The 27,461-nt window shown below is 42.9% G+C and overlaps 1 protein-coding gene across 1 annotated transcript in view; it reads right to left on the bottom strand.

Moving 5' to 3' along the window:
* Gclc (glutamate-cysteine ligase catalytic subunit) overlaps positions 1-27,461 on the bottom strand; it is a 42,374-nt gene that overhangs the window by 1,735 nt on the left and 13,178 nt on the right. Inside the window, exons 2-15 of the mRNA XM_055598718.1 lie at positions 19,512-19,624; positions 18,148-18,330; positions 15,255-15,368; positions 13,648-13,706; positions 13,426-13,559; positions 9,153-9,227; positions 8,711-8,827; positions 7,717-7,855; positions 7,178-7,290; positions 6,413-6,505; positions 6,020-6,124; positions 1,205-1,286; positions 1,023-1,126; positions 834-954 (exon numbers count right to left, since the gene is read on the bottom strand). Coding sequence (XP_055454693.1) covers positions 834-954; positions 1,023-1,126; positions 1,205-1,286; positions 6,020-6,124; positions 6,413-6,505; positions 7,178-7,290; positions 7,717-7,855; positions 8,711-8,827; positions 9,153-9,227; positions 13,426-13,559; positions 13,648-13,706; positions 15,255-15,368; positions 18,148-18,330; positions 19,512-19,624 — 1,552 coding nt within the window. The remainder of the gene's footprint in view (positions 1-833; positions 955-1,022; positions 1,127-1,204; positions 1,287-6,019; positions 6,125-6,412; positions 6,506-7,177; positions 7,291-7,716; positions 7,856-8,710; positions 8,828-9,152; positions 9,228-13,425; positions 13,560-13,647; positions 13,707-15,254; positions 15,369-18,147; positions 18,331-19,511; positions 19,625-27,461) is intronic.

Here is a 27,461-nt window from a genome sequence, read left to right as displayed (position 1 = left end):
ACATGCTCCTCTGAAATGAGGTCATCATGACCTGGGAGTATCACACAGGAAGAGCTTTTACTCTTCCAAGGATTCCTACTGGGGACAAATGGCAGTTTGCAGGCAGCAACACATATGTATGTACCTAGTTGGATGGCACCAATAAGGCTGGCACTACCAGCTCTTAAGGGACAGAGGGTCAGTGTTGTTTGTAAGAAGCGGGTTAGCCTCCTTGGCTAGGGGGCTATGTGTACAGATGATGGTGTTACGTAACTACTTCAAAGGACTACAGGGTCCCTACAGTGCTGAGAACGTGGACTAAGAGGAAGCTGCAGGTGCAGCCAGGATGTGATGTGCTCTTACAGACGACCTTTGTCTAGGTGCTGTCAGCATTCCCACTGAGGTTTGCATGAGCTGTTCTGTGTGTAAGGACCAGCAAGGCTAGCGAGGCATTGTAAATGAGGTCTCAAAACTGACTCAAAGAAAGGTCCTGGTGGGGCGGGGAGGGCACTGTATAGAAGGACCCAAGAGCTGTACACACGCCAGAGGTACAGCCTGACTGTGCGTGGTTACTTGGCCTGGCAAAAGTTCACAGTGATGTGTGATACACAGCTGATACCACTCCTCATCGAAGAGGCCACCTTTAAAAATACACCACTATTTCAAAAGCCAGTAAGGAAAAAAAGAAGCTCTCTCAATTTCAACTGTGAGGCTAAGACTGTAAAAGGTATGCAACTGTAATTAGTAAAATGTGTAAAACAGGAGCATGGCTAAAGTGTGACACATGGTCAAGCAGGTTATAAAACCAAAGAGCAAAACGACCAGATGAAGAAAAGGAAACAAATCTACTATACCAGATGCTCTCTTCTTAATCAGCTTCAGGTAGTTCAGAATACTGCATCTGGTGTCCACATCTACTTCCATGTTTTCAAGATAGGAGTTGAGGATGGGGATGAGTCCAGGAAACACCCCTTCCTACAAGAAGAACACACTATAAACTCTGCCGGCCGGCCTTTCAGCACAGAGCCCCGTTCAGGCCGTACCTTCCCGTTGATGATCGTGTCGATGCTCATGAGGGCGTACTCCTCTGCTGCTGGCTCGGAGCTGGTCTGCGCCTTGCTACACCCATCCACCACAGCGTTGCCACCTGCCAACCAAGGAGCACAGACGAGCTTCAGCAGCTTTTTCAGTATAAGCTGACCCTAGAAACCCGAACACGCGATACCTTTGCAAATGTCTTTCCTGAAATAAAACATCCCCTGCAAGACAGCATCTCGCTTCTGTGCCACTTTCATGTTTTCATCAACCTAATGAGAAAAAAATTTGGACTAAGTCAGTATATCTTAGATCAAACAAGCCAGTGCCTTCATCACTCCCCTTAGAATTCTGCTCCCTTCAGTCCTTCACAGTAGGAAAACATCACATAGTATCTGTGCAAAACAACAGGAATTTAGGGAAGCTTACTTTATAAAGCAAACCAAGTAAAAATGCACCTAATATCCTGGCTCTCCCGGTCTCAAAGTCAGTGTTCTTACTAGCCCTGCCTCACCTAGTGAGCACAAGGCCAGGAGGCTGCTAGGTTGCTAGTACTAGGCAGCCCACCATGGGCAGAATCACCAATGCCACTTGCCTACCGGGTAACTCATTTATGAATTCTCAATTCCCCAACAATTGTTTTTAAGACCTGAGGGTAAGCAAACCTTTAAAGTAGCTGCATTTTCTACGACGTTATCTTTATCCCCTCCCCCCATTTTATGTGTGTGTTTTATCTGCACGTATATGTGTCCACCATGTTTGTGCAGTGCTTTTGGAGGTAGAAGACATCGGATCCCATCAGACTAGAATTTCAAATGGTTGTGAGCTGCCATGTTGGTGCTGGAAACTGAACCCAGGTCTTCTGGAAGAGTAGCCAGTGCTCCAATGACTATAGTGCTATCTTATGTGCAGGCCTAATACATAATACAAACATCAGGTGGAGGGCCAGGGTAGACACCAGAGTTGATGTTGGGGTGTCTTTCTTAGTCACAGCCCTTTGTGAACTTGAAACTCTTCATTTCTGCTAGACGGGCAGGCTGGCCCGAGCCAGGGTTCCACCTATCCCATCCTGCCTGCCCCCCCCCACCAGAACTCAGTTTCTAGTAGTGCGCTCCACACCCTGCTTGTGGAGAGGGTCTACACTTTGCCCAGACAACCATCTCCCCAGCCTGCTGACAGAGTCTTTTGTGATTATTTAACCTCCTTGCACACCTATTATGGAAAGAATCCTACTGTTACTCCTTTGATGCTTTAAAATGATACTGCAAGACCTTCTGAACATCTAGCCACTTCTAGACACACGCCTAAGTAACAGGCTAAAATTCAACTGTAGCTGTGGGCATCTCTAAGGTTTGGGGTCTTATGATACTTGGTTTTCATTAGTTTTGTTCCACCAACATTCACGCCATTAATTTTCCTGCCCATCAGTCGTTTAAGTTTTAGCCTCCTTCAAGACCTATTAGGAAAGACACTTTAAACTTTCAATAGGAAATTTTTCTTGAATGCTATTTTGTTGACTTTTAGTGGAAATGCATTTTGGATAACATCTACTTTTGAGAAGTGAACAACTTTCTTGATTAATTTTTACCATTCTACAAGGCATGTGAACAGAAGATACTCTTTGGCTTGACATATCTGATCTAGCCTACACAACTAAACTTGCTAACCATCATTTAATTCCTTATGGCCCTTCAGCCAGAGATTAAAGGTAGGAGAGTCTGACCAGTGATATAACAGCCTGTTACCTATGGGGAGCTCTCTGGCCCTGCTCTCTACGTGGAAGAAAACACTGAGATCGTAAGCTACCTGTCCACAGTATAAACAGCTTTCAAGTTTAGTTCCTATCTCGCGCATTTCCTGCCCACCACATTAAATGCTTCTCAGAAAGCCACTGCACTTCGCTGCGCAGCCAGTGCCATCGTCACAAATGATGACAAGCAGTCAGCGCTGCTGTCACTAGCTCACACGACACTGACTACCTCACACTTGATTTGGCCTTGTTCGGGGAATGTCTTACAAAAGCAACACATACTGGAGGGTCACAATTTGATGTTACCTGTTTCTTCTTAGAAACATTTTTACATGTATTTATCTCTCTCTCTCTCTCTCTCTCTCTCTCTCTCTCTCTCTCTCTCTCTCTGTGTGTGTGTGTGTGTGAATGCATCTTGTATGGAATTCAGTTCTCTCTTTCCTGGGAGGCAAGTGCCTTTACCTGCACATCCATCTCTCCAGTCCTGTTTTTGTCTTCATTTATCTTCACTGTCTTCCCCTTCTGCAATTTGTCTTCACACTGCCTTCCTTACTCCACTTTTATAACACTAAAATATTTTCTTTCTTTCTTTGCTTGCTCTTTATCCAGTCACTTAGAATTAACATGCTGCTTTCATACTGTTTGTTTTTCTTTATTTATTATGCTTGACATAGGATTTTGCTTATGGAGCCAAGGAGGCCTTGAATTTGTGATCGTCCTGCCTCAGCTTCCCAAATACTTGAGATCTTAGGTTCATTATCATACCCTGCCACTGCTGACTAACGGCTACATATAAATATATGTATACAGGTACGGCAGGGGCTCCGCCAGTGAGCTTTACTTTCAGATGTCTTATTTTTAACTCAAATTGTGTCAATTTACTTATTTAGTGTGTGTAGGGCACACATGATACACATGTGGTAGTCAGAGGACAACTTGCAGGAGTCGGTTCTAGTTTTCACCATGTAGATCCCAGGGATCTGAACTCGGGTCACCGGGCTCACTGACATGCACCCTACCCACTGAGCCATCTTGCAGCTGTGTTTTCTTTTTACCTTTTTAAAAAGGTTCCTTATTTTTGTGTTTTATCCGCATGAATTTAAGTGTGCCATGTGTACACAGTGCCCGCTGAGACCACAACTGGGTGCTGGACTCCCCAGAACTACAGTTACAGCTGGTGGTGACCATGTGAAGGCTGAGGCCAAACCCTGGTCCTCTGCAACAACAGTTAGTGCTGTTAACTGCTGACCTAGCTCTCCAGCCCAATTCCCTTGTTTTTAAAGTTTTAAAAGTAGTGCTCTCTAGATATCTGGCATTAGAATGCACATGCCCAAATGTGAACATCTGTGTCACCCCGAGCCCATACAATGCCACCTAATCCAGTGTGACAGGGTTAGAACGCTGGGAGGCTTTTTGCCCTTTGGAATGGGAACAGACCTTATTCAAGATCTCAGACTACAGTGGAGTATAAGCGAGTTGAAGGGCACCTGCTTGGTTCCCCGCAGCTGGCCAGGGCCCTCTCTCATCTGCCTGTGGACGCACGGAGAATGGATCATGGAAGAATGAGAGCAGCCCTGACCACACAGCATCCGCACGCTGTCATCTGGGGCTTCTAGTCCCAAGGATGGCAAGATATCAATTTCTGCCCTGAGAGTACCATTCAGTTTATGAGCACAGCAGCCTCAACAGACTAGCAATGCGAAACAGGAGTTCTGGTACACTTTAGATTTAAATTAACTTTTTTTTTTTTTAGAAATCACTTAGATGGGAGCTCACGGCAAGGCACCTGCTGCCAAGCCTGACAATCTGAGTTCAATTCCCAAAACCCACATGCAAAGAGACAAAGAACCAAGTCTTGTGAGCTGTCTTCTGACTTTTACATGTGAACCGTGTGGTGAATATTGGCTTCCTGCCCTACCCAACCACACACTGTGCTAGCTGTTTTTACAACAACTTGATACAAGCCAGCGTCACAAACCACTTCTATTAGACTGGCCTGTAGGCAAGTCTGTGGGGTATTTTCTTGCCATGGATGGTGCCGCCCCTGGACAGGTGGTCCTGGGCCATGTAAGAAAGCAGGCTGCTAAGCCAGCAAGCCTTAAGCACCTGGCCTGACTTTCCTCATGTTCAATTATGACCTGGGAATCCTAAGAGAAAATAAACTTGTTCTCCCTAAGTTGCTTTTGCTTATGGTGTTCATCAGTCACAAAAAGCAAACTAGGATGTACACTAAATTATACATGAGACAGAAATCACTGTGCTGGGCAGGGAACGACCAGTGGTCTGTCCATTTCTCTGGCTTTAATTTCAGTGAAGAAGTAAGGCCAGTTCCTTTTCTCTCCTGCAGGTGTGCACACTAAAGTCTCCTTCCAGAACATCTCTGCTGAGACAAAATTCCTAGGTTTGGGCTCTGGGTTAACTGCCTCACTAAGGACTGTCCAAGTGCAGAGTCCTCTCTTAGGGATATTTTTTTCTTAATTTTCTGTCAGCTTTGGGGCATGTACTCATGTTCACAAACAGAAGCCTGAAGGGTAGCTCACAGGGACTTTCACTGGGTGGATTTGACTTAACTAGCAGACACACCCACAGTAACACAAACCTCTAGAATTCCTTCTGGGTTTGCTATGACACAGCTGCTCCAATTCGTCTGTGGCCTAACTTCTTGACAGGAGTCCACAGCAGCAGATCCCTCACTCCAGTCAGCAGTCTCTCACATCCATTATTATGTCAAGAGGACCACTTGCCCCATACCCATGGCCTTGACAACCTTAAGGGCTTCTCCAGATTACACAGCTTTGTGGCCTGAGCAAGACGTGCTCCAAAGTTTGGCTGGCCAACTTCCTCCAGAAAGCCTCTTCTCTGTTCTTTGTGGGGGTGGGGATTTGTGATCCTTAACTTGGTAAAATTCAGTGCCATTACATCCTCCACAAACATAACAAGTTTGGTTGCAATAACAGCTTCCCTAATTCTATCAGTAAGCCCACCAGTCAACCTAATTTTGACATGGTAGAACCAATGGAATTGGGAGAGGGAGAGGGCTCCACTTTGTGAGACTGCCCCCAGCTACTGTTTTTAAACAAAGCCTTAAATTCAGGCTTACCAGGAAAACAAGAGCCAAATAGAGACAGTTTATCCCAACAGGTAAAAGAAGTCAATGTAAAGACAGGTTGGAACTAGGCAGTGAATACAAGCAAGTAATTAAATCTGCATTGTCTATGTTCATCGCATTGTCTATGTGATCGTACCCATGGTTACCTTGGACAGTGGAATGAGGAAATCCAGTTTGTATGAGAGAATCACCCTGGTGAGCAGAACCACAAATACCACATAGGCAGAGTTCTCAAAGTCTGTTAACTGCACCTATAGAGGAAGACCAGAGATGTTAGGAATCAAGTGTTGGCTCCTGCTTCCCCCTCCCTAGCCCTTCAACTACATTATTTCCAAGCACTTTCATCTTCCCCATTTGAGGCTAGAAGCCTTCTATCCAGGTCCACACTCTGATATCAACTCCCAGTGGCTTTTGGAGTTGCTATTAATATGCACACTTGGATTCCTACTGCTTTTGAATGAACTCACAGCCCTCAGAGAAGAGCATTAGAAGGCTGGGGAGCAGCCAGAAGGCAGCTTCTGAGCTGAAACGGGTCTCACCTCCATGGGTCGGAACTCTACTCTCCATCCAATATCTGAGTTTGGAGGAGGGGGCTTAAACCTCATTGTCTGCCAGTTTGTGGATTGGATATTCTATAACAACAAAAAGAAACAGGATAAAGCCAACTTTCTACACTCTAGAACACATTTAAGTGACATGCATTTAATAACAGAGGAATGTTCCCATCCATACCTAAACTTCCCAATTTACAAATACAAAACAGTTACAACTTAAAGACTTTGTTAACTGTACGAAACAAAGCGTGGATCCCCCTTCATCTCTTCTCCTACACTCTCCCACTGTCTCTCTGTCCCTCTCTGTCTATTTCTCTCTGCCCGCATGGCTCAAAACTTCCTTGAACCACAAAACACAAAAACAAAGTGTGTTTCCTGGAAGTAAGGCTATGTCTGGAACATTTATCTGTGTGCAGCTTAATGTTTTAGTTTCATAGAATTGAGAAATAACTAGTAAGAATCATAAATTACTTTTTAGTTTTTTAGTGGTTCTGTATTGCACTAGGTAATGAAAGATTTTTCGAAGGGCAGTGGTGGTGCACACCTTTAATACCAGCGCTTGGGAGGCAGAGGCAGGTGGATCTCTGTGAGTGTTCTATAGAGGGAGTCTCAGGACAGCCAAGGTTGAACAGTGAAACCCTGTTTCAAAAAACCAAAAGAAAAAGAAAAGACAGATCTGTCTTGTTACCAATCCTCACAAAAACAAATGTGCCTCAGTTGTGAAGTGAAATATATTTGAATGGAAGATACCTCAAAATGGTCCGACTCATTGGCATCATCCAGGTTTATTTTCTCTTCAAAAAGGGTGAGCGGGTCTCTAATAAAAAGATGAGCAACGTGCTGTGCCAGAAGATGGTCAATACCTGCAAAGACAGACCGCAGGGGACTAACTGCAAAGGGAAAGGCCCTGGAGAATTTCTAAGTCCACAGACTGAAGAAGGGGGTCTAGAAGCTTAGGGAATGACTGGGTGGTTCAGTGCTCTCACCTTGCCCAGGGTTTTATCCTAGGACACTGGGGAAGAGCCGGAGTTTACTCACTCCTCACACAATGCCTGCTGGGCACTGGTGTGGACCTAGATACAGAGCTCCAAAAAGTTCCTTTTGCTAAAAGTCAAGAAGATCTCACAAGCATTTGGAACTTGAAACTTTAGGAACAAGCAGCCTCATAAGAAAAGTTAGAGACTTCACACTAAAAACAGAAACCAGACCAGGAGTCAGCAAAAAAGTTTAAAGTGCTTTGAAGAACAAAAGGTGCAATGATCAAGTTAGGAATGTGGGGGGCTGCTCACCTTCCTGTAAGAGCTGCTCGTAGATTTCTTTATCAATGGTCAGATCGATGTCATTGTATTTCTCACCACACTTAGAGAGGTAGCTATCTATTGAATCATACCGAGATTTACTAATCCTAAAACGATTGTTCTTCAGAGGCTACAACAGAAGAAATGATGGGAAATTAACACCTAGGTAATTATGTAGGAGCACATTTGCCTAGGGACCCACATTCAATACTTGAAACTCATAGTGGAAAAAAAAATGACTTTCAATGTCGTTCTCTGACCTCTATACATATGCTGAGGTGCGTCTGCCCTCCCCAGCCCTTTTTCTTTCACACACATTGCATGTTTATTTCTATTTATAGAATATGTTCAATAATTTGTGAATGACTATGAAAGGGCCAGAGCAGAAATGCCCTTAGTGGAGACATCAGTTATGGAAGTCTTTAAAAACCGTGACCTCCAGCCCAGTCCTTGTCCTGAGAGTATCATCTGGGATAAATCTGGGTGCCTGGCTCTCTGCAGGGGGGTGGTGCACACTCCTGGAGTGCAGAGTCTAAGGGACACAGGACAAAAAATGCTACCAATGCTAACCCGTCCTTACAGGCAGAGCCTAAGCCTTCAAATGAGACAATCATCTGACAACAAATTGAACTTCCCAGCAGAAGCCATTGGGTACAAAGTGTTCACACAGCGAGCAGAGCCTTTTGGTAAAACAGCCATCAGTGTGACTGCCACAACACAAAACAGGCACTACTGCAAAAAGAAAACAAAACTACATATACTTCGGGCAAGGATAAAAACTGACTTCCCACCCAAGCCAACTCCCCTCCTCCTCCTCCTGTACCCATGTTAAACAGAGCAGGGCTCACCACTTGCATTCTCTTCCCTTATGTGAACACCCAGAGGGTAAGGATCTAAGGGAGACTTCAGAATGCCAAGTGGTTACAATAAGCGCACATCACCTTTGTGGTGTAAAGGATCTATGAAGGAGAAGAATCATTCTTACCTCCAGTCCTCTCTCCTCCCGTGTTCTATCATCAACAGATGCAGAAATGACTCCCCAGCGACAGTCAATGTCTGATACATAGCCTCGGTAAAATGGAGATGCAGCACTCAAAGCCATCTAGAAATACAAGTCAGCAGGTACAGGGTCAAAGTGCTGCGTACACAGAGAAGGCTCCCACCACCTCCTGCATGTATTTCCAGCTGCTCTTTATAAAGAGCATGTACAAGAAAGACCTCCAAGGCTTGTATTCATTAAAATCACACCTTCTGTAACATAAGGACATACTAGTAGAGGGAGAAAGTATGGTCACACACTTAGTATGAACAGCAATAAGGTACTATAACTTGGCTCCTCAGTTTTCCTTCTCTGTGTTCATTAACTAGTACATGTGCTCTTATTTTCTAGTAAGATGTATTTAAGGAAAGATATACTTTCTACTTACAACAATTGGGCAGATAGTAGCCAGCTGGTCATAAAGGTATCTGGCCTCAGATATGCTGCAGGCTTGGAATGTTACCTGTTTAAGAATAAAAATTATTAAAACTGGAACATAAAGTCATTATCAGGCCCCACAAGCAGTAAGTCTGAGAAGGGATGGGTGGAGAAAAGATGAAGAAGGCTTCAGGTATGAGCCTGGTTTAGAAGTTGTCTTGGGTGAACTTACCCAAGAAAGGTATGTAATCATGTCCCACTGCTCAGGGATACCTCACAAACATCATTGTAAGCCAAAAGCACTATCATGTCAGGAAAGAGAAAAGAGGCAGCAGAGCTTGGCCTCTTGTTGGCTTCCTAGAGCAAATGGCTTACAAACATTTTGGTATAAAGAAAGGTCTGGTGACATTATGGGCAGCTTTCCAAGTATACTGGAGGCAGCACAGCAGGGTGGGAAGAGCTGGGGTTGTAGGGGACTGTGAAAGGAGGTAAGGCCAGAGAAAATACAGTGAAATCACTGGTGTGAGAAGAAAAAAGCTCAGGGCTAGCAGATGGGGCATCTGAGTCTAAACAAAAGTGTGCTCTGGGGACCGGTGTGCAGAGCATGAGGAGACTTGGGTTTTGTTGTGTTCCTAAGATATGAAGGAAAAAGTGGCAGAGGAGGAACAGGTGCTATGGCATGGCACGTTACTGGATGTAAGGGGATAAAAATGTCCTATAAGCAGCTAGGCTTCAAAGGTTCTGGACTTCAGAGGGCAAAAAACCTGCACTGGAGACTATTTGGAAAGCATGTTCAGACAATGCCTCCAAATTCAGGAAGATTACCCAGGAAACTTCACAAGGGCAAACAGGCACTGAAAAACTACAAGAAAATCACACAGTTGGATAACACAAATCCTCTTGGATTGTCATCCCAAAGAAACCAAGTTTTGTGTTCCTACACAGGGAAGGGTGGCAGTGATGGCCAAGAAATGCATTTTGTGTAACAACACAACTGTTATAACCACACATTGTCAACAATTTTAACTTCCTCAATTATGGATATTCAATAAAGACAGTTTTAAGTTTGGTCCTGACGCAGGAAATAATTGATGTGCTTAAACCTTGAAATAACAGTGGCTGATGAGAGCACTGCTAAGAATCTCCGTATTACTGTAAGAATCCTAGGTGTAATGGTTTAACTGTCTATCTCCATTGACTCTTTTAACACTGAACATGCTTCATGGGGGGGGGGGCACAGCTGCTCAATTATATGTGGCAACTGGATGCTGAAACAATTTCTTAAACAACTTGGTGTCATTATCTTCCTTCCTAGAGTTTCTATACTAAGGCTAGAGTAGCACATATCAATTAAAAGTAATGACAATTCACTAGCCACTACAGATGAAGAAAATGGAAAGCTATCCTGTAGCCATTAAGGAAAAATGGTTTCAAAGGTTGATAAAAATTGAGGAGATCTGGAAATAAGGCCATTGATAAGCAAGGCAAGGCAGCTTCTTCAATGACCTGAGACTTAGAAACCAATTTGTGAGGTTAGGCATATATATAGGTCAGAAGGATAATGAGTTTGCCTTGTTAGCACTGGAACCTGAGTTTGACCCTTGAAGCCCACCAAAAGTTGAGTATGGAACCACTTGTTTATAGTCTCAGAGCTGGGGAGGTAAAGGCAGGCAGACTGCCAGGGCTCAGTGGCCTAGGCCAATGAGTGACCCTTGCGGACAATGCTTTAAGAATAATACCTGAGGTTGCCTGTGGTCTGAGCATGCACGCATGCAAACACTTTCTGTATACTAAGGATCCAACGTGTATAGGGAGACTGGATATGCAGAGCACTGCTTGCTGGATATGGTTCTACCACCTTGGAGTGAGCTGTAGGACTCTGTCCTGACATTTTCTATCCAAAAATGCATGGCAGTGCCTGCTACCTACTTACTAAAGTGACAGAGGTCATGAAAGAAAGAGGATGATAAAGAAGGGAATGGAGAAAAGATATGATGAAATATTTTAAAAGCCTCTGAGATGTAAAAGATCCCAGTGTTTCCAGATGTTGGGATGAACAGTCTGCTGGACACAATTTTTTAGTCGATCTCGGTTCTTTCTGTGACTTTTAGGTATGTTACTGTGTGTTACCATCTTTGGTGTTGCAAAGATACTGTAATGAACATGTTTTCTGGATGGTGTTTGACTATGTTTTCTTGGGCAGTTTGAGACACACAACAAAGGATTTGTAGGTATATCCTGGAAAGGCCAGCTTTAGAAAAATCTAGGAAAAGTAGGGACTGAAATTTGAAAGTTCTGTTTATGACAACAGCAGTTATTTCCTACCTCTAGATTGAAACACTATGTACATGGAGTCAAACAGAACAGTGCCACAGTTGGTACCTTTAGTGGGTAAAGCAAAACCAAGGCACTCTGATATCTTAACAAAGGTATAAACACAAGAAGCTGTAGCTTTTGTTGCCCTCCTAAAAGATCACCTAGGAGGAAATACCACTATGACAGTGACAGGAAGTAAAGGGGGAACTATAAAAACACCAATGTCAGAAACGGAATCTGAAATTTGTGTAGAATTCAGTTTCGCAGCCACATACTTCTCTTTAGTAGGGAGGAAAAACACATAGCAGGCCATGACTTTTTCTGTTTATTCAGTGATTCTCAGAAAGCCTGAAGAGTGACAATTGATTTTTCTTTAGGATGGTCTCCTTATAGAACCCAGGCCACCCGGAACTCACAATCCTTCTGTAGTGCTGGATCATAGGCGAGTGCCACTAGCATTTGGCAAGCTCACAAATTTGAAGGTGGTTAAACGCTGCATTTTGTCCAGTAACTAAAAAAATTACTTTCCATTTCATTTTGTACTTTTCTATAATAAACAGTTTCTTCTGTTCCAGGCAGAAGTTCCAGGCAGGGACTTTTGCAGCTATCTGTGAATTCATCTCATTTATCACACATTTCATTATCTGTGACTACAACTTTTTAAAGGGGAATATTCTAACTGGATATGTTGGGGGAGGAAGTTCTAAACTCATACCTTAAATAGAATAGAGAACTGTGTATTCACACATGAAAATGTCTATCTCTACCCACAGGACTCACTTATTTGCATAAACAAAATATCTAAGGAGAGACTGTTCCTTTGGAATGGTGTTACAGCGACCGAGCCTCCCCAGCAGACCCTGGTTCAATATTAAACCAAGGAAGGTGGGGTTCCCAGAGCACCCAGAATACTGAAGCCATGTATTCTAAGAGCTAGAGTTTAATGGTCCATTTTAGAAATGTTTGTATTTAAGATAGGAAAGCAGATAACGCAGTCAAAAGTCAGCCTCTTTTTAAATGAAGTGTGACCATTTCTAAGGGAACATACTGGCCTCTCTTTGGAGGCCACTTATCTGATCCTACCTACATATGCCGAGGAAACAAAATACCTTATCCTTTATCACATTATAAAAGCATACCGCATGGGAAAGTCTGACTCTGATTTTCAATTTGGAGTATCTGTAGTTTTAGAAATAACCGTCTGGAGGCTTTTGTGACAAATGCATGCACGCCTAAAGCCTTGAGAAAAGAATGCTGAGTTTTGTGGCTTTTGTGCCAAGGCTACAGCTCAGTTTAGTAAAATGAGCCAAAAAAACTGCGAAGGAGGCTGAAAAACTGAGCGGGGGCAGAGCCAACAAGCCACCACGGGCCTAGGCGGGAGTGGGGGTTCTGCATTCCCCATTCCAGCCCTGAGTAAGCCTGGGTGCAATCACTGCCAGAGGCCATCAGTTATTTGATTAGTCACAACAAAATTTTTAATTTAGTAAACCAAGAAGTACTATTGTCTCTCTTGTGTAACTTAGCCAGGGGCAAGGCAAAGGCTGTTAAGTATTTATTCCTTTTAAACCATGAGGTACCTTTGGACAAACATAAAAATTTAAATGCCACACAACTTTTCCCCTTGCACCATAAAATCATTAGATTCCAAATAAAGAGATCTGAGTCCTGACTAACATCCTCCAAGGCTGTCACTAGATGGCAGTAAAATCAGGCATCTGGAAAGGGCATTCCCAAATACCCATTCCCAAATGCATTTTAAGTTTAGTAACAAGCACACACCTTCTGGTGAACTGTAATTCTTAGTCAAAAGACAGCCACAAAAGACTTTACTAAACAATCTTATTTTTTAGGAAGGCATGCTATCTTTTGAATCAGATTAAAAGGTGATTTTTCAACAAGAAACATGCATAAAGTTAGTAAGCACAAAGAAGAGGACATTTAGCCTTTTCATGTAGCAGAAGTAATACCTGAAGACAGCAATTGCCCATCCCAAATCCCATGGCATCCATGTAAATATGGTCTGGCTTAGAAGCCTTTGATGCCTCCTCATCTTCAGGAAATGTTTCTACAAATGGAGATGGTGTATTCTTGTCCTTGAATACTGTATTATTAATTAAAAGAAGAAGAAACAGTTGAGAATCAAGGATAACGGTTCAATACGCTGTCCCAACCCAAGCCCACAGACTTACTTGGCACATTGATGACGACCTTTTCTCCTCTCCTATGCCGGATGTTTCTTGTTAGGGTACTAGACAACCAAACAAAGGAAAGGTCACCCAAGAACTGCCACTTTACAGAGTTTGAGTACATCAAAAGGAATGGAAGTTAATCATACCTCAAACTAGAACCCCAAGTCAGTCTTGTGCACATGTGACATGCTAACGGTTTTCTGAAAGAGGCTTGGCTCTGGATAGGGGCCATTCTTTGCCATTTACTTAACGTTAACCCCAAATCCAGCCCAGGTGGTCATGAGCAGCCTGACCACCTCATAGTCCTGCTAATGCTAACATTTCTCATGAAAACTCCTATGATTTTGGTCAACGTTAAGAACTTAGGTTTTGGTTATTGTTAGTCGCAATCCTTCACCTGCCTCAGTTTCCCAGTTCTTCAGCACTAACCCATTTCTCACCTGATGCATACTCTATGGCCAGTGAGCACTTGTGGCTGTTCCTAAAGCAGACACATGACTTTAACAGCACAAAGAAAGGAAAAAGTTTCCTCAGATTTTTGAAAATGAATATAAATTGCAATAATACCTTAGATGGATAAGGTTAAATACACAATAAAACCGATTCACTTTTTTTTTTTTTTTAATGTTAGTATTGATTGTTAAATGATTTGCACAGGGTTGTGACTGTCATCTGCTCTGATGCCTGACTTGACCTCTCAGTCAGTCAGGACATGAGGACCTCCTGTGCTAGCCTGTTCTGTGAGGGTTTCTGGGTCTAGCTTGTGATAACTGTCACAGTCCATCTTTCCTTACTGTTTAGTAGTTTTCTCTGTAAATACATAATAATGCTTCAAATTGGAAACTGTACTTATAAATCTTTGTCTAGCAGAGCGTGGTGGCACACAGCTTTAACCCTAGTACTAGAGAGTCAGGCAGGGGCAGCCTGATCTATATAGTGAATTCCAAGACAGCCAAGGCTTTATAGATAAACCCTGCCTCAACTAAATGAATGAAAGAATGAATGGACAAACGAATGAATGGAGTGAATAAAGTCAGTCAGTCTTTGTCTACCCTTACAAAGACTTTGAATGTGACAGATGTGGGGTCTGTAAAAGGAACAAGCTCTGAGAGTTTCTAGTACCCCCCCCCCAAACACTCTGGCCCAGGAGCTTCATTTCAAGGTAGGTGAGTCCACAGGAAGAAAGCCAAGATCAAGCTGGTGCAGGACCTGAAGCAACTTAAAATCTAAATTAAAGTACAAACTACAGACCTAGAATATACAAGAAGAAGGCCTGTGCTAGGTGCTACATACATCTGACCTTGTCACAGCATACAGATTAACAAGGGTGGTGACAGGTCCCAGGCTAACTTAGGGGAAAGGAACAGGCAAAAAAAATGTCACAATATAAGTGTTTGCAGAATTAGGACTGAAAATGATCTACAAATTAAAGTGGAGGAAAGGAGCCAAGGAGTTTAAGGATGACTGAAACAGACAAGCAAACCTGGAGGAAAGAAGCAACACAAGCAGATGAGTCTGCTGCTTCCTCGGGATCCATCCTCGGGATCCAGTACTTGCTTGCAAGACTCCTAGACAAACACTGTGCCCAAAGGCTGAGCTTCACTCACCCAAAACGGGGGTGCTTGTTTATGGCTTCGTCTGGAAAGAAGAGGGACTTAGATGCACCTCCTTCCTCTGGGTTGGGTTTGTGCTCCGGCAGTGTGAATCCAGGGCAGCCTAGTCTACAACCAAATGAGAAAGAAATAGGTGGGAAACAGCCTAAAAAACTGACTGGCTATAGTCTCACTATAATTTGCAGCCAATAAAAACATCTAATTCCCATTACTCCCCACTCTAAAGGGTCTAGCAGTGTTTCCAAACCAATGTACATTCTGTAAATGCTGGCTCCTTTGTGGCCCCTTTCTGTTCTCCATTGTCTTATATTGGGGTCTCATTTATTTATTCCAGCTGATTTTGACTTTACCAGTCTCCACTCAACATCTAGAAACATTACTCAGCTTCCGTAAGGACAGAACAAATCCTTTAGCCACATGCTGTTATGACATATAGGTGCCTCATTGCTAGCTAAAATGCTCAAAGTACCTTTCAACCCTGTTGACTGCATTGTTCCAACCTCCTTATGAATCTGGACCAGTTCTCCTGGTTTTTTCTTCTGCAATCTCTTCAGAAATCTCTCAAGATTAAGCAGTGTCTCCAATGTTCCCAATTTACACTAGGGTGTCCTCTGATCCAAGATCCAAACTTATTGTCTTATTTAACCTTAAGAAGAGTTCTGATTTCAAAACAGAAGAACAGGTTCCATACAGGTCTTTACAGAGCTCAGATTCCCATCTCACTTGAGTAAGGCAGCCCTTCTAAGTTAGTGAAAGCAAAACAAAGCAGGCTCTTGACAAGGCTTCAGATCAGCAGTAGGAACTGCTAGCCCAGACCTTGTTTCACATAAAGTCAAGTTCCTGCAGGCTGTCCACCACCAAGTTAACAGCTGAAGCTGACACTGCTGCTCTCATTTGGAAAGCAGTTCCTAGCACCAAGGCTGCCTGGGCATTCATGCAGTCATGTACATTTTTCTGAGCCCATGAACTTAAAAAAAAATCTTTAGGAGAATGACAGTCATGAACCTGGAGGAATCCTAGCTTCCTAGAACCAGAGAGAGGCAGGCAGATCTCTGGGTCTGAGGGCAGCCTGGTGTAGAAAGTGAGTTCCAAACAAACAAACAAGGAAGGAAGGGATGGAAGGAAGAAAAAGAAAGAGCAAAAGAACGAGCGAAAGAAAGAACGAACGAACGACTGCAGTTTTGAACGGAACTTACTACTACAAACCTTTCTCCAGAGAACAACTATTCCATACAGAACCACCAACTGAGGCATAGAAGACTTTTACCCTGTGGCCCAGAAAGAACACTCACTACCTTTCAACACTGCACATTTCTTAAAATTTTTGAAACAGTTCTGGTCTGTGCTGCCCACTTTAGTTTGCTAAACTGAGGTGTGTAACTCTTAATGTTATGGAGAGAAAGGAAAATATAAGACATGGCATTTTCAAATTTGCTAAAGTTGTCATGTAACACCCACAGCCTGCTACTCCATTCTCCGGTTTCCCATGAGTTACCTACAGTACTCTCCTTGATAGCCCTCCTCCAGCAGCTTAGCTAATTCTGCCACTTTTCCATTGTCACTGTCTACCCTCACAACCAGGTCACCAAAACAGTGCGTAGGGAGTTCCCTTTCCCTCTCCTCGCATGCCCTGGCATTTGCTATACATTTGCTCTCATGCCAGCAGCCCAGATGATACTATCTAGCCAGCCTACATTCCCAAGGTCTCTAGCACTTTCAGAATAACAATCAGAGTTCAAGACAGCCTGCCCAGCCTCCCCGTCACCTGCACCCAGCTTCCTGGTTTCCCACCGTACTGTGTACTGTAACTCCTGTGCAACCAGAGGAAGAGGCATCCTTACTCCCTCTCCTACGAAACTCCTTCTAGAGCTCTGGACACCACTCCAGTCATCTTCCCTTGGAGAGGCCTTCCTCCATCACAAAATCCATCACATAGCCATATCCACACCCTATGGCACTCCCTAATTTATCATTACATATTTATATAACAGATATTTGATTACCCTCTGCTGTCTCCTCAGTTCTGCAGAGCAAAGCCTGCCTGAGTCTGATACAGAAAAGGCACTCAAAGTCTCTAAGTGTCTGATAATTGGCATTACTGTTTCAATGATTCTGAATGAATGGTTTAGTGTTTAAAGGCTATGGATTCCCCCATAGCTCTTTTGATGGAGGAGACAAGCATCTAGCATAGATAAATGAGGTTCCTGAGTAGAACTCTGGTCTACTTAGGGACATGATATTTGGATATCTGTGTACCCTTCTAATCTGCAAACACACTTCTACTATGCTTACTTACTGGGAGTTACTATCCCAACTAGATTTGGTGAAAAGCCCTAAATTTCCAGCACAATGCCAATGTGGCTCAGCTTGTGTCTGGCAAGAGTTGAGCAGGAACAAGAGCACTAGGGTGCTCCAGAACTGCTCCCCATGGTCTTGCTTACTGTGGTATCTGCCAGACTGTGAGAGTAGGTTCCCTCCTCAAAGTTCAAAAGGACTCTGGGGTTGGGATCTACGCACGGCTCAAGAGACCTCACTGAGTACAGGAGAGGAGATGCTCCTTTGAGAATGTATGTGCAAACACAACTGCTACAGTCCAGTGAGAGGAGCCCAGAAGGCTTGGCTCCTCCCCACACTGCCAACCAGTCACTAGTCACAGGGTCATTTCAACCCAGCCCGCATGTGTGCTCTTACCAGTGTGCAGGCCACCCACCAACTGAAGTCGTGCAATTCCTTAAAGTGAACGTTGACGACGACAGTGCTGCACAGTTCAACAGAATGAACTACCTTTAAGTGTAAGAACTATGGAGGGAAATGCTGGGTCATTATTCACTTTCTTCATACCTCCAGTCTGATACTCCTGCTACGACACACTGGTGTAGGAACTGACCTGGGAAATGAAGTTATCGTGCAAAGCGCCTGGTTTTCTCCCAATACAGAGGTAGCCTCCTTCCGGCGTTTCCTCATGTTGTCCTCCACTGTGTTGAACTCCGACATTGTTCCTCCATAGGGCTGGCCAGGTGTCCCTTCAATCATGTAGCTCCCATACTCCGGTCTCCAGAGGGTTGGGTGGCTATAGAGAAGTCATTTTAGTTTCAGCTTATTCTTTGGCTGTGTTCCACTCAATTTTTAGAAAAATTATAAAGTTGCCTTAAAAAAATTTAGAGCTATTAGACACAATTGAAAAAAGGCTATTAAAAGCTGTAAAATTCCACAGCTTTTCAACTACTTAAGGTTGCTAAGTATTTGAGTTCAAAATATTTATAAGTATCTGAAAATGCACACAGGTACTCTGGTCCAGGACAAAGCTAGCCCACTTTACCACAAAGGAACTGACGTCTTACAAACTTTCAGCTCAATGCCACAGTCCTCAAGTGCAGCTTTCCAAACAACTAAATAGAAAATGAATGAGAGACTAGACGTTCTTGGCCCCTTCTCTGCTCCCAGGTAGAAAAATATTTAGCCAGGAAAAAAAAAAAGAAAAAAAAAAAAAGTCAAGTGTGGTGGTGCACACCTTTAATCCCAGCACTTGGGAGGCAAAGACAGGCAGATTCCCAACTTTGAGATTGGCTCAGTCTACAGAGCAAGCTCAGGGTCAGCCAGGGCTACTCAGAGAAACCGTATCTTAAAAAACAAAACAAAACAAAAGAAGAAAGGAATATTTAAACATCATGTTGCTAAAACAAAACTGCCCCCAGTTTTGTCTGGAGCTCTGCTGTGGATCGCAACCATTTTTCAGAAATGTGTCTTTAAGAACAAGTAAGTGGGGGCTGGAGAGACCGCTCAGAGGTTAAGAGCACTGTCTGCTCTTCCAGAGGTCCTGAGTTCAATTCCCAGCAACCACATGGTGGCTCACAACCATCTATCCTGGGATCTGATGCTCTCTTCTGGCGTGCAGGTATACATGCAGAAAGAGCACTCATATACATTAAACAAACAAACAAATGTAAAAAATAGTAAGTGTCTACATTGTCACTGACTGTGGTGAGTGTTCTGAAAGGCCTATATGGTTAACTATTGTTATTCACACTTTATAGAGATGAGGAACTAAGGAATAAAGAGGACAGCTAACCTGTTCAAGGCTACTCAGCCACCAAGTAGATGAACAAGAAATGGAGACTCTAACTTAGGACCAAGCCCGTTACACTCTTACTCTTTCTCATCCTGGCTTCTAGACATCTAAGAAAAGATCCTGTCTTAGTTACTTCAAAGACTGCAGAGGTACTAGGCTGAGTCTTGAGTGTATCAGCTTACTTGGGGTTTATTCTTTCCCCCTTCTCCTGCAGAGTTTCAAGAACATCTTCTCCATTCAGGAACAACTGGACTTTTCTATTTTCATGATCAAAGGACACCAACATGTATTCCACCTGTGAAAAGTAATAAAGGAAAGAGATGAATGTTTGTCCAGACTTGACCTTCAGAAACAGAGCACAGAAAATGTGAAGGTTGGAAAGGAGTCACAGAAACTGCAGATCGTCTGCTCATATGTCAACTCCTTTGTATAATATAAAAACCTGGAGAGCACAGTCTGTAGTTCATTGTGAGAGGACAGGAACTCATTCTTCAATCCCTCTTTTCCTCTGTTCTACTCCATAGCCCACAGAAAAGTCAAGTTGTCCATTCTGACAAGTGCTAAAGGAGATGTCTTTAGAGATGAGATGCTGAGAGCCACATTTGTGAAGAGGGTGTATTCTAATGCTCATTTTCTCAATGAAATGAAATGTTTGGTGAAGAGGTTCTCTAAATATTGGAGTCAAGATAGATCATACTTCCTGGCAGATTCATCTACAGTCCTGTAATTCCCCATCCTCCATCAGGGATTAAAAGCATAAATGCACCAATATAAAGACATTATTTTAGGGGCTCAACGATTTAGCTTTGGTGTGCCACAAGCAATTTAAGACAACTTCCTTTATCTGAATGCAATACCATTTATAATGCAGAACACAACTGGTGCACTTATTACATGTGGTAGATTATTAACAAAAAAATCACAGGTCAAATACTAAAGAGAGACTTTTGTGGACAGAGTACAACTTGAGTTTGCTTTTGTTTTCTCTGAAATAGCATGCTTTAAACAATGAGAGTTGGTGTGGAAAGTTAAGATTATGAATAACTATCTGTGAATGAAATAAAGTACCTACTATCCAATCTAAGTGAGAAGTTGTGGAGCTGGATTATTCAAGCACATGCTTAGCTGACTCTTCAAAGACAGCAGCAATACAGAACATGTGGCAAGCTGATGGCACACAACACAAACCAGGTCCAGATAATATAATCTAGGTTGGTTTATTTTTACTAAAGAAAAGGGGGGAAGAGGAAAGAAAAGGTAGGTGAGAGTGTATCTACTTCCTTTTCTTGATGTTTCATATAAACTCAGAACCTCAGCCTTAAATATATCTAGAAGCTACTCCACAGCCTGTCTGCTCCCTTCTAAGAGTATACAGTTGGTTGTCAGTACCTGTACTTTAAGTTAGGTGGACTTAGGTCTGTACTGGTACGCATTAAGCTAGTCACTTCAAAAATTTGATTTGCTAGTATTTGGTTTTTTAGATGGGGTCTTTGCCCAGGCTGGCCTTGAACTTACTATGTAGCCAAGCTGGCCTCAAACTCACTATCTTCCTGCCACAGCCTTCCTAGTGCAGAGAATACAGGCATAGGCCACCATACAGGCAGAAGCAATAACTTAAGAGGCTCTTTTGTTTTTCAACAAAACGTACAGAGGAATGAACATTATAACCACGGGAAATGGAATGCTAGTTTAGAATACAAAAGAAAACTAACCAACTGACCAAACAAATAAAACAACTGCAATTAATATTACTAGTCACTTCATTGACAAATTTAGATTCCTATCAAGAATGGGTGACATACTGATTTAGGTATGTGAAACAGAAATGTAAGATGGTATAACCACTCAATGTGGTGAAAACAAAGGCGGAAGAATGTGGAAGGGTTGTCCACATGAAAGACTGCCAGATAGCACCTACACACAGACCCAGGACTCCTTAGCTTAACTGAGGGGTACATGGAACTCACTACCTGAATCAGTTCTGTTGTCTTCACAGTATGTTAAGTTGTCTGCTCATGAACACAAGGATGCCCCTGACTTTTGCATTCACAGATCCTAACCTTTTAAAGCCTATTCTCACAGTTTAAATGTGAAATGCTCCCCACAGTGTTAGGTGCTTCAATACTTGGTCCCTATTGATAACGCTGTTTTGAGAGATCATGGAGTCTTTGAGATTAAAGTTATGTCTGGCAAAGGTGGGTCACTGGGGGCATACCTTGAAAGTTATATCTACTTCTGGCTCGGTCTTGAGATCTCTGCTTCCCATCTTCATGTTTCCTATACCAAAAGTTCCCACTTCATGGACAGATCACTCTGTCACCAGCAGCTCCCACTTCCATGGACAGACCAGGAAAGTTCTCTTCCCTACGTTGCTTCTGCTAGTCAGAAGAAATCTTCCTCTTTTACTCTTTGGCCTGGCATCACCAGTTATGGATAGCTTAAGCACATAATAAGCTTTCTAAAATGAAAACAACTAACAGATAACTCTTAGCTTACTGGGTCTGCATCATTTATCTGTGTCCAAAATAAGCAAGAATATCTGTAGTCATTATACTAATGACTAAACTGAAATGACTTTGGTTAGTTTCTTAGTCTTTCTGAAATCCTAAATTTTAGAAATCCAAGTCTCAAATTTAAAAGCATCAAGGAGGGCAAAAGATCAAAGAGCTCAAATCCAATCTGTTTTAAATCCTCTAAGTGAACAACCCTGAAGATGGCAACACTCCAGACTTTTTATTGAAAATAACGATCCTGTGATCTCATGAAGCAAACAGAATAGAAAATATCAGAATATTTACTACATGAGAAAGAAAAACTAACTTTTTTATAATGCCTAAATTTGAATGTAATCTTATTAAAAGTTCTCGAGCACTTTTCAATTTTAAATAAGAAAATATAAAACAAAACAAGGTTTCTGTCCTCTCACCTTTCAAAAAGTAGTCTTTAGAATTACTCATTTCATTACTCTAGTGCAGCACTTGCCACCACAAAACACCACGGAACCTTAGCTAAAATGGCACTTGGCACAGTCATATAAGGAATGAGTGATAACAAAACTGACACAGCAAGCAAAAGCTTTCCCATATACGACGTCTGAAGCCACAATCAATGAGCTATGATGCTGCTGGATCTCATTCCTTCCCTAACTGCTTCCTTGAATGCCACAGAGAGAAACAACGCTAAAGAGAAAATAACAACAGTGTGGAGGTCTTCTATGCCACACTGACTCTAAGAATTAACACAAGTATTATCAGTCACTGTACTAAATTGGGTCATTCTTAACTCTCAGAAATGTGGGACCAACCAGACCTAGTGCTACTGGAGAAGGGACGATGACCAAGAATGGAAATGTTAAATTATCAGTAAGACAAAATTCAAATAAACATAAAAGCAGAAGTACTGAATAAACCCACAAATCAACTTCTCAACACCTGGGGGTCAGGAGATTAAAGAGAAATGGAAATAAGTGGTAGAGTTGGGCTAAATAAAGAAGGATGAGTATCCACACCTTTTCTAGGAACAGACAAGGTATTCCAGTGCCACTTTCTACTTGTTATTTCCAGTCCCTGCCATGGCAACTCTCAGGTATTGGGGTGCTGAAGATGGATTACCATGATGTTAAAGGTACAGGGAGACAGGGGGGTCATCAGTATGACAACCATCTCAGAAACCATTTCAGCTAGGCCACCAGAATGGAGACTTCTGACCCACAGGTACCCTGCCCGCCAAGAACAAGTTAGGGCAGGGAAAATTCAGCTAGTCACCTGGGCAGCACCTGGGCCAACTAACAACACAAGTCACCTTATGTACGGCTTTTCCTTCTCTGGTTTCAGTTACCCACAGTCCCCAAAGCTGTCTTTGCTTCGGACAAAGATCAGTCATATAACTCTTATTTCACTGTATTATAATTATTTGTTACTCTCTGTGAGCAGCAATTAAACTTGATTATACTTATGTATGTGTAAAAAGATCATATGTAGGGTTCAATGCTGTGTATGGCTTCAGGCACCTCTGGAAGGTTAGGTTTTCTTAGTAACTAACACTAATAATAGAGGAGTGAGCATGGCAATTCTCTAACCCTTCCCGGGCTGTAAGGCCAGAATTCCATAAGCAGACTGAATGCACATGCCATGCTGAACACACTGTAAACGGGCTGCAGAGTCTTGCATCAATGCACCATTCCAGAAGTAGAAAGGGAGAAACAAAACACTGAGCACACACTGGCACCAGACACCAATTCTCCATCGTGCACAGAAGACAGCTCCCTGCGCAGAATTTGAAACAAGGCTGTCCAGCACTGTGAGTTACCCTTCCGTATAGAGAACAGGCCCAGTAGAAATCCTGTCTACTCTGCTATCTTTTAAATGTATACTGCTTTTCCTATACATTAACACTTAGATCCCTGACATTTCTATTGCTTAGAGTAATTTTTATCCCATTAAATAAAAGTCACCAATATCTTTCAACAGTTGAATCAGGAACAGGAAAATAAAAATCTAGTTTGCGGTATCTCTGAGCTGTTGAAGACTGAGAGACGAAAGAGACTATTGTGTGTGCACCCTGCTGTATGTGTTAGTGTTGCTAGGAATAGCCAGACATGGTCCTAAGTCATAATGCAAGTTTGAGCAAAGGTGAGCATCTTATTTATGTTCATGTGAAATTATACTAATAAAAATAAAGAATCTTAATTGAGAGTACTCTGTAGTATACTACACACAGAACAGACATACAGCAAATATTTGTAGTATTCAAGGTTAAAATAACAGTGATAATATTCAAAGTCGTAGGAATTATACGAAGCCTGTAAGTGGCGTTTAGTACAAATGCCACCTCCTGTTAGTTTGATAATGTTGAGGCCCTTGGGAGGAAACTAGATGCGGAGGCGTGCTGGACATTTTATGAAGCACCGCCTTGTTGCCTTCCACTTGAGGCGAGTTCAGGAAGTAATCCACTTCTCTAGGACTACAGGCAAGTTTTCCAGAGAAACAGTATACTTTGAAGAAGCTCCTTTGTCAGCTTCTGTATGAATGACAAGTAAGAATCTCCACACTCATAGGCATTTAGCCCATCCGACAGGAACCTGAACCTGATGTGTAAGGAGCCACAAAGTACTCTATCTCCTCCAGCTCCCGAAGTGTATAGGCTCTTTACCACCTAGGGAAGGTCGGTGTAGGAGGGAGGGAAGGCAAAGTTCCTAATAGTTTAGACGGGTCTCCACCCACCGTGCAGAATCAGGTTTCGGGGCCAGCCTTCCACAGCTGGCTCTCTTCTGGCCTATGCAGTCAGTTGACTATTGCTAGAAACACCAGCATTCCCGAGTTTTCTCCTTACACCAGCTCCCCTGGATAATTCCACAGCCATTCTGACTGTTAGTCAAGGCTGTAGTGAGAGCAGATGACTGAGTTCTTCCCCAAAATGGTTACTGCTGTGTGGGAAAACTGTTTTCTAGATCTAAGGCATGGTCCACCTAATACAATTTTGCTGTTCTTTCATTTTTTAACAAAATCCATCAAGATATCAATCTCCACAAGACACCTACGGGAAGTTTAGATATGTAGAAATCAGAATGGTCTTAGTTTCATCCTGATCTGGTCTTTGGTTGGCGTATGGCATGCTTGATCAGGGCTGCAGCTTCCGGAGCTGGCTGCTGTTTACCTTAGAACACATTAACTATCAGCATCAACTTTAACAATGTGTAAGTGAACTTCTCTTACAGGTGGACTTACCTGTCTGGGTCACTTTGGCCCATAGAGGAAGTTCTTCACTACTAGTTTAGTGAGAAGAGTCCCACGTAAAAATCAAGACTTTAAAAGAGAGAAGAAAATAGGATTGCAACTCTCACAAAAGGAAAACCGAGTACATTCTCTATATGGCTATTTAGACTTTAATTAATAAAAGTAAAATTTCAGTTATCTGGTCTCAACTGAATAGTACAGACTAGAACATTTCTATTACTGTAGAAAGGACAAAAACCAAGAGAGACCAGAATTCTGACCTGGACACTCTGACAGCAGCACAGAAGAAGCCATGAATGTAGATCTCCCTCAATAATCTATGATTTGGGGCATGTCATGGTGCCTGTGTAGACCTAACTTGTAGGAGCTGGTTTTCTCATCCCATCATGTGGGTTCCAGGAGTCGCACTTACGCTGTCAGGGTTGTGGAGAAGCAACCTCTACCCATTAAGCCACCTTGTCACCCCTCTCTTTCAGGCTTTTCATCTATTTTCTAGACCCCCGAATTTGTTTGCTATTTTATTTTTTAATCATCCAATTACTTTCGGCATGTCATTTAAAATTTTCTGATATGCATGAAACCCCACCTTGTTTACGAACCAAACTAGGCTTCTTGCTCAAACAGAAGACGCATATCAGGTTACGGATGTGATATTTGTTTTAGCCACCAAAACCTCTCAGTATTATATATATAAGTAGTTATTTACCTCAAAACAACTGTGCTTTAGAACTTTAGCATCGAGATTTTAAGGACAAACTCCTGAGCTCTTTCCCAAAACAAACTATATTCCCCTGCCAGAGTTCTAGCCACATGTATGTGAAGAGGCCGTTTTCCGTCAACTGCCCTACAGTAGGCAGAGCTGGAGGGGAGCTGAGGTTGCCATCTCAGGAGTGTGAGAACTGTGCACTTGCAGTACAAAGAGGCTTCAGCACAGAAACATGCTATTACTAGAAGAACATTCACGGTGTTCTCTTCGGGTGGCTCCCCACTCAGCGCCTGAGGCACCAGAGAGGCGAGGAAACATATCCCCTGTACCATATATTTACCTTGTCCTAAATCCTGTGAGAAACAGGAGAAACTCGGGGTTTTAGTTCCTAGGAACCAACGCATACAACAAGTAACAGAGGCCCAAACAGGTAACTTTAAAGCACCTGATGTCCTCACAGAGGGCCATCTACGCCTCAGAGCCATGATGATGGCAACCAAAGTCCCCTTTCTCCCAACACACACAGTTCAGTGCCAATCCAAAATGTCAGTAACTGAACACAGACACTGTAAATCACAGCTCCAAAAGGCAGTGTCACAGTCCCATTCCAAAGCTGTTCCCAGTATTAGCAGGCTGGCCATCAGTCATGCCAGCCAGCTGTAGACAGCACTTGGGACATGCCTAACTCACAGTTAGGAGTCTGGTTCAGCAGAGGCTGCTAAACTGTAAAGCAAGGTCGGCCTGAGAAGCCAATGAAGGACAGGCCCAGTCTTTGCCTGTTCTGTGTGCCAGTGTGGCTGGCTGGGAAAGCTACAGTCACATTCTCAACTTGTCAGCCTTTGTCCCCTGGACCAAGGAATTTCCTATATATGCAATGAACACTGACTGCTGGCATCTCACTGGCCATCTGATAATGAAAAATGCTATGCTTAAGTTCGCCTCTATGGTTCTGAGATGGAGTGTACTCCATCTCTTGCTCTATTCCTCTTTTCCTCATTCATGTGTACACAGCACCCGCTGCTCCTGCCTACTTGGGCACCAACCTGAGGGGAACAGTGAAGAGTACAGACAATCCTTTTGGAACCTGGGACCCACATGTCTCACTTTTCTGGTGTTCCTATTTTGTCTTTTTAACTAATAGGAAGATAATACCAACTTCATGGGCTCCTGTATCATTCACTTCTTCAAGGGAACTTCGTAGGCCTCATACACTGATGCCTCCCTAATGTGGCCACCCGCACTGTAACACAGTACCTTATCTACTCTGCTATCCCAGAAGCCCCTTTTATTTAAATGCTATTTTGTTACCCAGAGTTACCAAACATGCTATCCCAGGCCAGTGAAATCACTGTTTTCTACCTCTATGGCAGGGGCATAAAGCTTTTCAAAAGTTCATTACAACACCTTGGTGGTCATGGTAGTTGTGCTTAATATAAGAAAATGTCTCATTCAGGTGAGAAAAATATTGTTTCACTTGGAATTTTACCTTGGGTGTGGTATTGTTGACTGAAAGCTACTTCTGTACAAAATGTGCAAGGAGGCTGACCCAGGGTCCTTCACTGTGCAAACAATCACAATTCCCCAATGTCCTTCCAGGAGGATTAGGTCAACTATCACCCTCCACCCAATCCCTTGCCACCATGCTGCAGGTACACGTGCTTTTCTGCTTCCCATCCTCCACCCAATCCCTT

This window comes from Psammomys obesus, unplaced genomic scaffold (assembly GCF_907164565.1).
Source record: "Psammomys obesus unplaced genomic scaffold, mPsaObe1.curated_primary_1811, whole genome shotgun sequence".
NCBI lineage: Eukaryota > Metazoa > Chordata > Mammalia > Rodentia > Muridae > Psammomys > Psammomys obesus.
This window is presented reverse-complemented; position numbering and strand designations above follow the sequence as displayed.